Consider the following 16,427-nt stretch of genomic DNA (forward strand, 5'->3'; position numbering starts at 1 on the left):
TGTGTTACCGGAACAAACACTTGCACATTCTTTTCGGTATGAAAATGTCGAATTTCTCGACTACGACCATCGAAGCAACCCGGCATATACCGACAATATGCTAAATCATATGAACATTATGGCCGATATAGCCGCCGCGATTAATGAACATCCTGCACCTGAATTTGCCTTGCACCACAAATACAGTGCGTCGACCGTCTTAATGACATCAGCCAGTGTCGGAACTTATACATCTTGGTGGGACACCATCACGAATTATTTCTTCATCGGCATTTTATGTCTTTTGGTGCTTATCTTCTTGCGCATTTGCTATGCCTGCGGTCTTTTTACCCTCATCTGGGCCGTCTGCTGTCGCCCTTCCGATGATCCAAGACCTGCGGCTCCCGAATCGATTCCGATGCATCAACTCTGATTACGGGACGTAATCTCACGCCGCCGGGAGTGATGTAACGAAGCCGAATATACTTGGCTTTTGGGCCACACCATCACGAATCATTAACTTGTAAATGACTTTCAACTCGGCTTACTAATTACTAAGTGTATTTTCACAAGACTAACAAGACTAATCACAGGTGTAATGTAAGATTCTCTAAAACTCTACTACACTTCAACGCTCTGGACACAGACACACAATGTACTATAACGCACTAAACTCAGACCCCGAGCCCCCTTCTTGTCACAGCTTTTATCAGTTAATATGAGGTCACTCTTGACGTCAATGATCACGTGAAGACGAACTGATCGTAGAGGTGAAGAGCTGACTGATACTGGTTTGGCGTGGGAAGGCTCCGTGAGGATGAAGAACTGTTTGATACCAGTTCGCCGTGGAATCATCCAAGGCTGGAATCTATTAATTAGCTAAGCTAACTAATTGGTGGCGTTCTTCGGTATATGTCCTCATCACATTCCTCCCCTTTTTACAGAAGTTGCCTTTGGGGTTACAGGGTTGGAGAATATATTTATGTATACGGAAGTTATAATGAAACAGATAGGTCTACCAAAATTTCTAATTCTAATTTATGCATTTGCTTCTTTTCTTTCTTTCTTCCGTAGGGATTACAATTGCTAAACATTTCTTGTTAGTAAGAGAGTGGAATAGTGGAGGGGATAGGTAAGGATTATTTTTTTTTTTTTTTTTTTTTTTTTTTTTTTTTTTTTTTTTTTTTTTTTTTTTTTTTGATGCGAACCTTATAGTTGTTGCTTTTTGTTCCGGTGTGTTTCATTCGTTTCTTGCCCTTCGTCGAGCTCCCTTGTGCATGATGGAGTTTGATTTTACATGCGTTGTGTCTCATCGTGCTGCCGTTGATACTGCTTTGTGGATTTTCGAAGTTATAGCGTATCACAAGCCTCATTTGCTCTTCCGAAGATTTCTTCCCACTGATCGAGAACTGTTCTTCAATTCCTATCGGCCATCGATGAGTGTTGAAAATTGTCCTCCTCTTGACTTCGGGTTCCGACGAGTCAGTTCCACCGACCGCTATTATGTGTAAGTCGCAAATTGGTTCTTTTCTTAGCATTCCATTTGACTTGTTTTTTTTTTCTTTTTCCAGTCAGTTTCCAGGTTATGCTCGCTACCGCGACATTTACCCGGTCCGGTTTGCACGATTGCTCTGGTGGCTCGAGTCTGGTGAGGATATCTATCACCGCAACTGTCGTTCATCGCTCTTCTTCAATGAACAATTGCAGGAAGAATTCCATCACTCAGTGGCAATGCAGAACGTACACCGTCTTCTCCGTCGGCTTTTGATTGGCACCGATCTTATGCTGGTTAGTTCCTTGTATTTCCAGTAGAATACACAACTTTAAAGGTTGGTTGTCTATGGACGTTTTTTTTTTTTTTTTTTTTTTTTTTTTTTTTTTTTTTTTTTTTAAAAGGTTTGGCTAGGTACAAATGATAGGTAGGTTTATTAGTTACATAGATGCTACAAATTTTACGTTTAACATCGCATATAAATTTGTTTCTACTTGTGGTTACAAATTTCATTTTTGGGGTGCAATGAGGCATCCGTCATTCCAACAGAGTCCCTTACCCGGAATGATTTGTGTATCATTATGGATATGTGACAGCATGGGAATTTCTTGCTCGTGATTGTTAGTGTTATTTTTCTTTTTACACAAATTGAAGATTGTAGCAAATGGTATAAATGCAATGCAGACATATCCAATCAAGATTGTTACAGCTATTACACTCACTGCTAGTATTCCATACTTAAATATGGAAACCCAATTGGATATATCCCAGAAATCAACCTGGGCCTTGTTATCTAAGACTAATCCAGAAAGTGAATTAGTATTAGATAGTTGTACTCTACCAATTAATTCCGTTAAAACATTTAATTGTTCTACGTTATTTGGCTCATACATCGAATGATGCTGAGGCAAATAATCGTACGTTTTTAGAGGTAATTCCTCAAATGCTGTAATCAATTTTAGTTTTACCACATGAATTGATGGTTCTTGGAGTTTCCATTCTCCATTTATCCATGTATAGGTTTTATCGTTGAAATTTACATATTGACCGTTCCAGAAACAATCCTGGAAAGGATGAAGTGACCAACCATCCTTTCCAACAGTGAAATTGGTTTTCGGGTCTGCCTGAAAAAATGGCTGATAGCCGCACTGTGTTTGTACAGCGGCCATTTTTACAGGTACAATTTCACATTTCTGTAAAATTAAACTTTTGCCGTTTCCGGTTATTCTACTACATGTATCTAGATTTAGTGCACGGGCTGCAAGCAGTCCATTTGTTTGTGCTAAAACCATAGCTTGATTACGCTGTAGTGAAGTAATTTTGCAATATAATTGACGGACTTCGTTGGCCAATTGTGATTCGTGTTTGATCGCCTGCCCTTCAATGTACTGGCGATTTTCAATGTCTAGCAACGTCCTAACGCTATCTGTTAATTGAGTTTTTGTCTCGTTGCCTTTGGTGTTCAAAACTTCACCAGAATCATTTAGTTCAATTAACCTTTCTTGTCTTCTTTTGTTTCTCTCTTCCCTTCTATTCGAAATGGTAGTCACCTCTTCTATTCTGTCCATTGGAAAAAATGGGGTTGCAAGGGTTCTTTGGAAAATCCATTCTTGCAACTTTTGTGAGGAATCGCAGGGAAGTGCTCGCACCGTCTTGTCTTCGTAAAATGGAACTAGACAAAATGGATTGTCCTTTAAGGCAAATTGCCTGTCAATCTCATTGTAGTTCCATAACATTCTATTACTAAATTCACTGTCGCATGACTGCGCCGTCATCGGCGTAACACAAGTGTTGGTTGTGAGAATTCTTAGTTTCCCATTTACGTAGCCGAAATCCTGTTTAGGGTAACCTTCGATAGAGCTACTTTGGTTACAAAACAGTAACGTGAGAGTCTGTTGTTCCGATATAGTTAGACAGTAATCCAAATTGGTGGTGGGCTGAATTTTACCGTATAAAGTTGGTGGATTAAACGGTATGTGGTCACTCATTTTGTCGAACTTGCGTGTGCGATTCCTATCCCATCTAGTTACTTGTGGCCCTCTTTGTTCTTGTAATTCCCCATCTATTGCCTCATTGGATGATTCTAGAATTTCTAGTAACCATATTTGGTTCACGTTACCATTCTCACACGGTGTAACAGTTACAGGATAATCCAGTGTTATGTTTACGGTTAAGCAATTACCTGTGTGAGCTTGAATCATATGGAAAGGAACTAATCCAAATGTCATCGGGTTGGGTTCTAATGACCATACATCCGTCGGGTTATTTAGTTCATCTAAACTACTACCGCATTTCTTGACTCCCGTGTTGTTTTCTGTAAATTGGTGAATGCAATGCTCGAGATAGCTTTGCATTACCATTCCATTAGCAAGAAATTTGAAAGCTTGACCGTTGGTTATCACCTTCTGCGTTTCTTTTTCAATTTGACAGGGTGGTGTCGAATGCACAAGTTGGGGTCGAGAATTTTCCACTGCGTGGCATGTACGCCAAACAACGACTAGGATCGCTAGCTAACATTAATAATCCTATCACTTCTCTATCATAGCTTCTTTTCTGTCGCTTAGGGGTTTCTATAATATCTATGTAGGAATCGGGTAACCCGATTACCGGATAGACGGTTATGTTCGTGCAGATTTGCGTTTTGTTAGCAGATATGATAAATTCTAACTGAGCTGCATGATCTTCTATCCTATTTTGTTTCTTACTTTTCGTTAAGTTACCTCTACCTTGAAATACCGAATTTATTTCACAGGTGGGCTCTTTTGCATCTGGTGCTTTCCAAACGATCGTTAGTTCATTATGATTCGAAAATTCTGCCTTACTAGAATTCGCTATTATACCAAACGGTGACTTTACTGGGCAATCGTGACAATCCTTTGATAACTGAACTATTTGAGTTACACAATTCTTAGTTGTGTAGACCTGTGTTGTCATCCAGTGACCTTCTCCCTCAGGCTCCTGGAGGTATTTAAATGTTTTTCCGTCCTTTACCATCGGGCTATTCACGCATGTATTTGGATACTGTGCCGTGTTCCAGCATTCATTAGCACTAACTTTTAAAATTTGCTTCTTAAAAATAGTGTCATGACTTAAAAGGAAATTAGTGGATATTTCTTTGGTTGATAACCACTGGGTGCATGCGTACCCTTCCCATGTTATGGGTTCTTTGTTTTTGGTTAGGAATCGGTAATTGATTTTAGTTGGAATTTCTACTGGTTCAGGGTGTGAACAGTAGTCGGGATCGTCTAAATCTAAAATACCTTTAATTACTGGTTGTGAGCAGTTGCAGGTGTCGATGGTTATTGAGTGGGTTATTCCTACAGCTATAATGAAGACGATAGTTGCAATAACGTTCCTCATCTGTAATTACATTTCCGTAATGAGTCTTTGTGGCTGTTTGATTGCTTGTCTTAGCGATCTTCTAACAGGTATTCCGATATCATCCTGCCTTTTCCGTCTCACTCTAGGTTGCTTAATTTGTGCTTTACCGCTTTCGGTCGGTAACTGTGCTGTTTCTTGCCGATTGCTATCTTCCCCTTCTGTTGCTTGTCTTACAGCGGTTGCTGCTGTCTCTCCTTGACATTGGATACTCAATTCCCTTTCCCTACTTTCAATTTCTATCTCACTCTGTGTTTCTCTTTCTTCGTTTTCTGATTCCCTCCTAGGGTTACGTTCTACGCTGTTACCTTCTTCCCTTTCTTTAGTTACGTTTTCCGCGTCTTCCTTGCTTTTCCATTTCTTGAGGCGATTCACATGCACAACCATAGTATGGTTTTCTGTTGTTCTCCTGATTAGGTAATTCAAATCAGACAACTTATCTACGATAGTGAAAGGTCCATCCCAACGCATATAAAATTTACCTGTTTGTGGCTTCATTTCTTTCAATAGCACTAAGTCTCCTGGCTCAAACGAGCATTCCTTCGATGAACGATCGTAATTCACCTTTTGTCTTGACTGTGCTACGATTAGCTTACTTTTGGCTAATTCTAAAGCTTCGTGCCATTGTTGCGTATAAATGTTGTTTTGATCCTCTAGAAGCCTATTTCTCATCGGGGGTCTTAAGTCCGATGGTTCTAATGCATCTCTGCCTTTTAATAGGTAAAAAGGGGTTTCACCGGTGCTCGAGTGAGGCGTCCGGTTGTAAGCCGCGACTACATAGTCGAGGTGCTCATCCCACAAGGCAGGGTTATGAGCGACATGGGCTGTTAACATGTCCCCTAATGTCCTATTAAATCTCTCAACAGCACCATCTGTTTGCGGGTGGTATGCTGTAGTTCTTAACTGTTTCACACCTAGCTGTTTACACAATTCAGCCATTGCTTGCGATTGGAAGTTCGAACCTCGATCCGTTAGGATCTGCGAGGGTAACCCTTCGTTGTTTACAATGTGCTTAATAAACTTGCGAATGATAGTCTGGGCGGAAACTTCCTTAAGCGCAAGTGCTATAATATATCTCGTTGTGTACTCCATGATTACTAAGATATATTTATTTCCTTTCTCACTTTCTGGAACTGGGCCTACAATATCCATGGCCAATCGTTGCCAGACGTAGTCTGTAACAGGGATTGGTTGGAGTGCAGCTTTACAAGATCCAGAAATTTTCTTTTCGCACAGGTTAAGCAGTTAAGTACGTGAGTTTTTATATCGTTAGCCATCTTTGGCCAAAAGTATTTATTACTAATGTTTGCGGTCGTTTTTGTTATTCCTAGGTGACCAGCCAATTTGTGGTCGTGATATTGCTCCATAACCTCTTTTCGTAGCGTCGCCGGTACTACGATTTTTCCCCTAGCTGTGGTTAAAAGTCCGCTAGGTAAATATCGAAATTCGTCTTCTGCATCCTTGTTTGCCTTCTCTAAGTTTTTTACTACTTCTTTGCAAAAGGTATCTTCTTGCTGAGCAATTAGCCAGTCGTCAGCTACGACTTGCTGTGATACTACAATATTAACCGGTATTCTGCTCAATGCGTCAGCATTTTGGTGCAGTTTACCAGGCCTATACTGAATTTCCATCTCAAATTGTTGCAAGAATAAGAACCATCTGGCCAATCTTCCTGTTGGCTCCCTGACTTTTTGGATGTATTGCAGAGGCCTATGGTCGGTCACTATTACAAAGTTAGTGCCGTATAGGTAATGGAAAAATGCTTTTACTGAGTGAATAATCGCATACGCTTCCTTCTCTGTGGTACACCATTTTAGTTGAACATCAGTTAGATGCTTAGAGGTGTATGCAATAGGGTGTTCTAGAGACTTATTCCATTCGTCTGTCGACTCTTCTATTACTCTTGAATCATTTATTGATTCCTCACTGGGCCCTGGGTTGGCATTTGGATGGGGCATCTGAGAGAGGATTCCGCCTACTCCATACCCGCACGCATCCGTGTGTAAGATGAAAGGGCGCGCGAAATCAGGATATGCGAGGGTAGGGGCGGAACATAAACATTCCTTGATGCCTTCAAAAGCGCTTGTTTCCTCCTGCCCCCATTGCCATGGTACTGTGCTCCTCGTGAGCCGTGTTAGTACATGGACTTTGTTGGCGAACTGATCTATGAACCGTCTATAGTAATTTGCGAGTCCTAGGAATGCTCTGACTTGGTCCGGGTTTTTTGGTGCCGGATACTTTTTTACCACTTTTATCTTGTTTGGGTCTACCATGACTCCTTTTTGTGACACTATGTGCCCAAGATATTCTACCGCGTTAGCTGCAAATTTGCACTTTTGAATTTTGACTTTAAGTCCATTTGCTTGTAAAAGGCGAAACGTCGAGGTCAGATGCTGTACGTGTTTGGCCATGCTGGTGCTGTATACAATGATGTCATCAATATATACCATTACGCACTTGCCAATTAACGTTCGAAGAACAATTTCCATTGTCCTCTGGAACGTGCTCGGCGCGTTGCATAGACCAAACGGCATCCTTATATACTCAAAGTGTCCCATTTCTGCTGTAAATGCGGTTTTATGAATATCTTCCTCAGCTATCTCGATTTGCCAGTACCCACTGAACAAATCGAGTGTTGAGAAAAATTTCGCTCCGTGTAGCAAGTTCAATGTATCGTCTATTCGTGGTAGAGGATACCGATCCTTGACTGTCACTGCGTTTAAGTCCCTATAGTCTACGCAAAATCGTAGTTCTCCTGATTTCTTCTTTACCATCACTATTGATGCCCTAAAAGCGCTATGGCTTTCTCGGATGATGTTGTATTTCAACATTTCTTCGATTTGCTGCTTAGCTATCGGTTTAATAGCTGCTGGCATTCTATAGGTTCCTCTCATTTTTGGGTTTCCCGTAGTTACTATCTTATGCTTGAGTACATTTGTTCGTCCTAGTTCTATCAACTGGGATGCGAAAACTGATTTGTGGTTATGTAATACTTGCTCCATTTCTAGTCTGTCTTTCCCTTTCAGGTGTGACAGTTCAAAGGTTACTGTTTGGCTTTCCTTAATGCTATATATAGGTATTTATTTTCTTAAGGCTAATTACAGATTCTACTCCGTTTACTGATAATGTTAGTGTTTTATTAGCTATATCTAATTTTGTTTTGTACTTTTTGAAGAAATCTAGTCCTAAAATACATCCTTCTTGTGTTTCAGGCAACACGAAGAAGTCATGCTCTAGTCTGCAATTTGGTGTTAATTTAAGACTTAATTTGAAACATCCCAATGGGTGCATGATGTTTCCTGACGCAGATTCAAACGACTGACTAGGTTTAGTTTCTAATTCAGTTACGATCGCTTTATGAGGTAATAAGGCAAATCTCTCAGATGAAATAATACTAGCTGCTGCACCTGTGTCGATTAAAGCTTGTGCTTTCTGATTACTAAATTCCACGGGTATCCTAATTAATCTACATGTTTGTTTAATCTTTCCTATTCTGTTTTTGATTGGAACCTTCTCGGATTTTTGGTCCGACAATCTTTCGCTATATGTCCTGTGTTGAGACATCTATGACAAGTAATAGTGTTTTCTCTGTTATTACCACTTAATCTTTGTTTTCTCGCTAGCTCTGCCGATGGGTGAGGGCTCTTGGATCTTGGACGCTCGTCGTAACGCCTTGTCCGAGAATCGAGTCTCTCCCTATTCTGATACCTCTTGTCCTGGTATCGTTCTTTACCGTATGACCGTTCACGCGACTCGGACCGGTTCCTGTCGTACGATCTGTTACGGTTGTAAGAGTGATCTCTACGGTCTCTACTATACGAATTATCCCTAGATCGCTGTCGATCTTCCCATTTAACGTTATTATATCTTGACGAATCCCTACCTTGCTTATAGGTGTCAATATTGTTTACGGACCAATCTTGTCCCGATTTCGACGCTGTACCTGACAGATTTAATTTCGTTAGGTTGTTTTTTAACTCTTCTAATTCCAGTTTTGTTTGAGTTAATTCAGCTTCTATATCTCTAGTCGGTTTCGGTACTTCAAATTTGAATATCGGTTTTAGTTCTAGTGCCTGTGTGTTGTAGGCGATTTCTTCTGACTCTAACGCTGCTTGTTTGAAATTTTGCCAGTTTGGGGTGCTAGGGTATTTATTATGGAATAGAATTGTCTTGATGGTTGGCAGCAATCCATCTAGTAACATTTTGATTAGTGTATCATCTTTAAGAGCTGTTAGTTCAGCGCTTTCTGCTTGTTCCTCATCGCCTTCCTTGTAAATCGCACTATATGCCTGTGTTATTTTATCAATAAAATGTCTAACGGGTTGGTTAGGTGATTGTTTTACTGACAGTAGTTTCGATTTCTGTTTGGCTTTATCCGCGGGATGTTTGAAATGTTCCTTTAATGCATTCCGCCAATCGCTATACGATTCTCTCGGTGCTACCCGTAGTCTATCGATATGCCATTGCAATGCTGTCCCCTTTAACCTTGTGGCTAAAATCTTTTTGGTGGATTCCCTCGGCCATTCGTGAATCGTTGCTATTGCCTCCGCATCTCTTAACCATACTCCTATCGGTTGGTCGTTCACATTGCCACTATAAATAGGAATGTTCTGTGTTTCGTCTCTACGTGTAATGGCTACTGCTAATGCTCGTATATCATCGTTTGCTGTCATTCTTGGTGTTTCGTTAGTTGTATCGGTTTCGATAGCCGGTTGTGCTAGTTGTTCTAAGAGTGTCAGGTTGTTTTTATTTAGTTGTTCTATGCTTCCTTTAAGATAATTGTTTTCGGTATCTAGTTTAGCTGCTCGCTCCGCTGCCTGTTTCGCTAACTGGAGTGCTTGTCCTAGTTCCGTTAATTCGTTTTCCAATGACACGATTTTCCTATTCTGTATGGCCAGGGTGTGTTGTGCTATCTCCAACTCGTTTGTGCTTGCGGCACTCGCGATTGTTTGTTGTAGCCTTTTAAACTTTTCTTCTAACGACTGATTAGCCGTTTGTAACGTTGATATTTCTATTGTTTGCTTAGTTTGCTTATCGTGTAAGGTTGTTTCGTTAATCTGGCTAATGTTCAAATTGTGCTTAAGTTGATTGTTTTCTGTTTGTAGGTTAACAATTTTGCTTGTCTGGTCAATTTGTTCCTGTCTTAGAAATTCCAACTCTGCCTGTTTGGTTTGTATTGTATCGTTTAGATGCGAAATTTCCTGATTCTTATCTGTTATATGTACTATTAATTTCTTATGTTCTACCTGTAATGCGTGAATTTCTTTTTCCTGATCAATGCTTTTTGTTTCAAGAGCTTTGTAACTTAATTGTAGTTTCTCGAATTCTATTTGGATGTTACTGTATTTATTCAATAAGGTTGTTCCTTCTCCAAGTAGTTGGCTTTCCCTTTCTTTCAATTTCTCTAATTCCTGTTGAAGCTTTTTCTTGTCCTTAATTAACTTGGTTTTAACTGATGTGTGTTCGGTTTCTACTTTTCTTATGGTTGATTCTAAGATTTGAACGTCCTGGGTCTTTTTTACTAGGGTGGTTATTAGGTTGGTTTTTTCTCCTTGCGTTTGCTCTAACTGTTGGGTTAAGCTGGTTGCTTGATATTCGATGCTTTGTTGCTGGATAGTAGCTGTCTGTAGTAAGGCTAAACCTTGATTTTCAAGATCTTGTATTTTTGTTTCAGCCGCGATTAGTTTTTCCGAAATTAATTTATACTCTAAGTCTTTATCTTTTAGGCGTGTTTTTAGCTGTTTGGTTGTTGCTTTATCTTTAGCTGCTTCTAGTTCTAATTTATACTGATTAATTGTTTGATGAATCTCTATTAGTGCAGTTTTTAGAATATCCCTCTCCTCTACTAGCTTATTTCTCTTTTTACTGGGTAGATTCTCTGTAGAATGATATTTCGTTAATTGTTTCTCCTCGTCGCTGTCCCTTGGGCTACTTTCAGCGCTTCTAGTTCTTTTTTGAAAAGGTACAATACGAACTTCTGCTATTTCACTCTTCTGCTCGTTTTCTAAACTGGGATATACTTTTTGGGTTGTACGCTTAGTATCTACTACGCTTCGTCTTGTAGGACGATCTTTTACTTCTACAGTTTCTTCTACTGGGGCTGACGGCTTGTATATATCTATTGCTAAGTTGTCAGATGACATTTAGGTGACTTACCCTTGTAGCGGGGAGTTCTAGACGATTTCCGGTCGTCTGCGATGTTTAAGTGGGTAGACCTGCTGGTCTGCTGCTGGGCAGGAGTCCGGGGTCGTCGGATTTGAACAAAGTTCAAAACTGGACACGTTCACCAAATGTAATGTTTAACTTGTAAATGACTTTCAACTCGGCTTACTAATTACTAAGTGTATTTTCACAAGACTAACAAGACTAATCACAGGTGTAATGTAAGATTCTCTAAAACTCTACTACACTTCAACGCTCTGGACACAGACACACAATGTACTATAACGCACTAAACTCAGACCCCGAGCCCCCTTCTTGTCACAGCTTTTATCAGTTAATATGAGGTCACTCTTGACGTCAATGATCACGTGAAGACGAACTGATCGTAGAGGTGAAGAGCTGACTGATACTGGTTTGGCGTGGGAAGGCTCCGTGAGGATGAAGAACTGTTTGATACCAGTTCGCCGTGGAATCATCCAAGGCTGGAATCTATTAATTAGCTAAGCTAACTAATTGGTGGCGTTCTTCGGTATATGTCCTCATCACAGCCTTTTGAGTAGAAAACTCGTTCTCGTCTTGAGTCTTCTCAGACGTTCTGTGCCAATTCTTGCATTCCAAACCCTGTCTGTGTGGAAGCTGAATTCCAAGCTCGTCTTGTGACACTTTATCTTCCATTCTTTCACTCGTGAGTCCACGGTAAGACCCTGTTTAATTGTTCCTTCTTTTAACTTGTTTTCTGAATGTTTCTTCTCGTCTTTTGTTCTCTTGTCTTTTTATTTCTTATGTCCTAGCTTATAATAAACACAGACGTCATTGTGGGTAAAACGCCTCGAGTTCAGTTTACATTTATTGTCTTAATTTCGGTAAAGTCCGCCTTCCCACACGGGAAGATGCTTTACATAAGGAAGACCGGCCAGTTTATTCCATTGGTTTTCAGGGAAAAAGCTGGAATTGTCTGATAAGACAACGAAAATCAAACTTAAACGGAAGTTAGAGGGAATGAAGAAGAAATTAAAAAGGAAAAATAAGAAGAAGAGGTCCTGAATTGCCAAACTTGCACAAGCCACCATGGCAGCATCTGTGTCATCAACCTCTGGTCTTTCAGAGTTTGCCTAAACAGAAATTCCTGAACCAAGACTAGCAAGTAAACTGCCAAATGCCAACACCAATTTTCAACAGTGAAGGCTGCCTAGTTTTCAGCAAATTTGATTTTGGAGAACTATTAAATCCCTCACGCATTCTGAAAAAGACCAATTTAGATCACAAAGTGGCAACGATTTAAATGAAAAAAAAACTAAGAGAAACAGGCATGAAATGGTGATCTGCAAATAGCTGAAGGTTTTCAGGTAAACTATCAATTTGACAAACACATTTGTAAGATCATCAAAACTTTTAACCTATCTGTATTGCAATAAGCTGCGTCTATACTGGCAGTTTTTACAGACAAGTTACAGACATACGGCCATACTGAATCGATACAGACATACGGAAAGCTTATTCCGTGCAATCTACACTAGCGATTTTCCGTAACCGTATGCCTTTTTGCCTGTATGTCTGTAAGAAAAAAAGTTTTAAATGTTTCAAACTTTTCCCGTAAGCGAGAGCTTCCGTAAGCTAAAAAATAAGGTTCAACCAATCAGAATGAAGTATATATTTTTAAATACTTTTTATTAGTACAACAACACATAACTGCAACATTGTTTGTTGATGTTCGTATCCCACAGTTTTCGTGTGTATTTAAAAATTTAAATTTGAAAAATAAACGATATCAAAAACATGGGGCCTAAACTATTTCCAAACAAGAAGAAATCTCCAAAGAAAATAACAGAAAGGTAAATAATTGAATTGTATTGGTTGCTTTTGCTCAGTTTTTGTAAAATTTTAATATTTTTTAGACTGAAACTAGAAACACAAGACATCGAGAGGTTCATTTTGTGTATAAAAAATCATCCTGTATTGTAAGACACAGCATTGCATGATTACAAGAACGGACAAGTTCAAGCACAAGCCAGGGCAACAATTGCAGCCCAATTTTATTGCAGTAAAAGCACCATTACAATAATGCATATCAAACTTTAATCGTGGTCCTTTTTTGTTGCATTAGAAAGCTGTAGGGCTCATTCTAGTCCAGTTGTGAAACTGTTTTACATCACGGAGAGCAGCAGGTTGTAATAAAGTATGATACCATGAATGGGTATCCCGGTTTTCTTGCGTATTGTGTAGACGAGTTCACCTACAACCTTCATGAATTTTTTAAAATCAATTATGAAATTTCAAGTTTGAATATTATGAAACGTATATGACAGATTACCAAGAGGATGTTTCCTTCGATGTTGACGTTCCTTCATCATTTTTCTTATCTTCCACATAAGTGATAACATCAAAACAATTTCTGTGGTTTCAATAAGCTGGTCTAAACTAAGATCCATGGCTTAAAATTTAACAAAATACACAGTTAAGCGAATACTTCAGGAAGAACGAAACTTCGAGACTTGTTTCATCAACACTTGAAACAGACAGATTTGAGTTGACACTTGTTTGTTTTGACAACAAAGTTCGCCTAGCGGGATGTGCAGGAACTACCAAAAGGTTGCTCCGCCTTCTATAACGCCCATTTTCCGTATGATGTCTATAAACCTATGTGCAGTATAGATTGCGTTACGGAAAAACTGAAATAGCGTGACAGTAAGACTGTATGCCTTTATGCCTGTATGACCGTAACTTTTCCGTAAAAACTTCTAGTATAGACGCACCTATAGGTAGAAGACTTTGTGGAATTGCTTGACAAATAAATAAAGAAACGAGATACAAACAGATCAGAAAGTAAAAACAATTGGGCTGATCGCATCGAAGAAAAGGTAAAGAGAAAAGAATGACAACAGAAAAAGAAAAAAGCCAACATAAAGAAAAAGAAAACTGAAAAGAAAGAACATAAAGTGATTAAACCAAATCAAAAAAAGGAAAATTTATCGTATGAAGTACTGATACCGACTCATTGATGAGCTAAACTCATGTTCTTTCACGTGCAAGCCATGTCGTAATACATTTTTATAAAAAATACAGTGGCATGCTTCATGATCTTGGAAATTTTGAAGAAAAAAAATCGTAGATTCATTGTAAAAGGTTTATTAGTGTCTCCACTAATAAAGACATAAAAAAAGCCCTTCATGGTAGAAAATAAACTAAATTGGTTTGTAATTGTTAGTAGCTTTGTTAACGTCAAGTGCAACGCTTCCTTATATTTCACTGTAGTATGTGATGTGAATAAGGTAACCAAAAGCCGCTTGAAAATGTCCATAAGGGGAAAACAAGACACGAAGAACGTAAAAAATCATTTATCATTGCTGGAAAAACGCGAGTTCTTACCAGAGACGTAGAGGGTTCTCTCGGGCTAAAGGTGAGGTTATTCTTTAACAAAAGATTGCTGTTTAACAAAAGCCACGCATTAACTTTTTAAATTTGACTTATAGACGTTCCTACGCAAAATTGAATATTCCAGTTTTGCTCGAACTATTTATTGCTTTGGTGAAAAGCGCTCCAAGATAACAGTTGGCAGTCACCGCCTGGCATAGTTATAGCAGTAGGTTATGATTTTAATATATTTATTTGGCTCTTTGTAATTGTGAAAAGAATTGAAAATCTGATAAGGAAATAAAAGGTATGAGAATCAATTTTGAATTACAATATTCTTTCTTTTGTCCTTGCCTCAGATGATAGTTTAAGTTTGTTACATTATTCCTATAAAGATTATTTATAAAATGTTAATAATAATAAACAAGTCTTCGTGTTAACATATCTTTTTCCCCAGCAACCACAAAAGCCCCGCGGAACTCATTCAGTTTCGGTATTAACAACGAATCAGTGGTCTTTACCTATGTCATAAGTATCGACAAAAAGAAGTTATAAGGGAGATGGACTGGGGGTTGGGGGAATAATGAAAGAGGGTGGACAGAACAAGGCTAAGTGCGAAAAACAATTATTTCTTGTATTATATTTAAAAAAGCGATAGTAGTTCAATAAACCAAAATTGTGAAAAATGAACTTTATTAAACGGGATATAAGCAATATATAAATACTAACATAATCCGAAATCAGATTGCTAACGAATAAATAATCAAAGGTTAACTAGCGTACATACGCTAACATTGTTTGATCTCGGCAAACCTTATAGAAGGTAACGGTTTCAGCAACCTATGCACATTCCACTTTCCACGGAATAGGAGGTTGGAAATATATTTTGGAAACAAATATAAAGTTTGTAGGAACATGGAAATTAAACAGAGAAAAAGGCCCAGTCCAATGGAGAAAAAGGCCCACTTTTAAATTTGGAAAAAAGTGGGCCTTTTTCGTCTGGGCCTTTTTTGCGGGCCTTTTTCGTCTGGGCCTTTTTCGTCTGGGCCTTTTTCTCCGACCTCCATTCAGCCTCATTTGGAAAATCAAAGAATCTACAGTTGTGATATATAAGATTGCTGAAAAAGATTGAAAAGTAATTTCGCTGTATATTGTCACACTGGACTTTACTTTAGAAAATGATTTGTATTGAACTAAAAGGGGAAAATACAAAACATAACAGAAAGGAAGAATAACTACGCTTTACTTAACTGAAACACAGGAACGTGAAGAGAACTCAGGAAATTGAGAACTTGAAAAGAACTCAAGAACTTCAGAACTGACAAGAACTAACTTAGGGTAAAAAATGTGTGGGCTTTTATACCCTCGTGAAGGATATACGCCCCATCTCTAGGGTTACATAAATTCAAGGAATAACTAGCTTCTACCAAATAATTTGCGTGTTGCAACTTCCTTTCAAGAGAAGCTGCATTGTACGCCATTTGATCGTTGGTTGTCACGTCATTTTCAGAAATGACAACCACGTCACTATTTTCCCCTCGCGACAATATTTACAAGCTGGAAAAGTATCTGGCAGCTTCTTTGGGATTGTTGGCAGATTTTTGAGTCGTATATGCCTCAAGCTGAGCAAACGGAGCCATTCGTAAGAACAACGCATTCGAAATTATCTTTACTGTTAGCACTGAAAGTAAGTAAAAACATCAAAGAAGCACACATACCTGAACAGCAAAATTTCTTGCAAACAAAGTTTTAGCAGTTATCATCCAAGCTTTTGCAGTAGCAAGATCATGTTTGTGACTATTTTTTGTGCGATAAATCACATATTCTTCGTCCGAAAGCTGATTTTCCTGCATTTCATCAATAACTCCCGTTCGCATTTCTGAGAATATATTATTAGCAGACAGACGTTCAAAACAATCAACACAGGTCGCCAGATTCGGACTGCATATATTGGTGTACATGGAGCGTGGAGCGTTACGGCGTGGAATTCTCCGTGGAAATGGGAGGAGCAAGAAGTCTGTTTACGTTAACTCGTCCAAAAGAGTACATGTCAATAGGCCTCCTG

The 16,427-nt window shown here is 39.0% G+C and overlaps 3 protein-coding genes across 3 annotated transcripts; 1 reads left to right on the forward strand and 2 right to left on the reverse strand.

Moving 5' to 3' along the window:
• The first annotated feature begins 1,197 nt into the window (after positions 1-1,197).
• LOC130685649 (uncharacterized) lies at positions 1,198-1,802 on the forward strand. The gene is made up of 2 exons (XM_057508964.2): positions 1,198-1,486; positions 1,551-1,802. The coding sequence occupies exons 1-2, from the start codon at positions 1,257-1,259 to the stop codon at positions 1,789-1,791; spliced, it is 471 nt and encodes a 156-aa protein (XP_057364947.2). The 5' UTR covers positions 1,198-1,256; the 3' UTR covers positions 1,792-1,802.
• Positions 1,803-8,337: 6,535 nt separating this feature from the next.
• Positions 8,338-10,992, reverse strand: LOC130685485 (myosin-J heavy chain-like). Its single transcript, XM_057508782.1, has one exon. It carries the CDS (start codon positions 10,990-10,992, stop codon positions 8,338-8,340), a length of 2,655 nt encoding a protein of 884 aa, XP_057364765.1.
• A 2,163-nt stretch (positions 10,993-13,155) lies between these two features.
• LOC130685484 (uncharacterized) lies at positions 13,156-16,291 on the reverse strand. Its single transcript, XM_057508781.2, has 5 exons — positions 16,081-16,291; positions 15,917-15,984; positions 15,424-15,456; positions 13,323-13,429; positions 13,156-13,244 (listed from the first exon to the last, which is right to left on the reverse strand). Exons 1-5 carry the CDS (start codon positions 16,237-16,239, stop codon positions 13,156-13,158), a joined length of 456 nt encoding a protein of 151 aa, XP_057364764.1. The 5' UTR covers positions 16,240-16,291.
• Between the last annotated feature and the right edge of the window lie 136 nt (positions 16,292-16,427).

Source organism: Daphnia carinata, chromosome 3 (assembly GCF_022539665.2).
Source record: "Daphnia carinata strain CSIRO-1 chromosome 3, CSIRO_AGI_Dcar_HiC_V3, whole genome shotgun sequence".
NCBI classification, from domain to species: Eukaryota; Metazoa; Arthropoda; class Branchiopoda; order Diplostraca; family Daphniidae; genus Daphnia; species Daphnia carinata.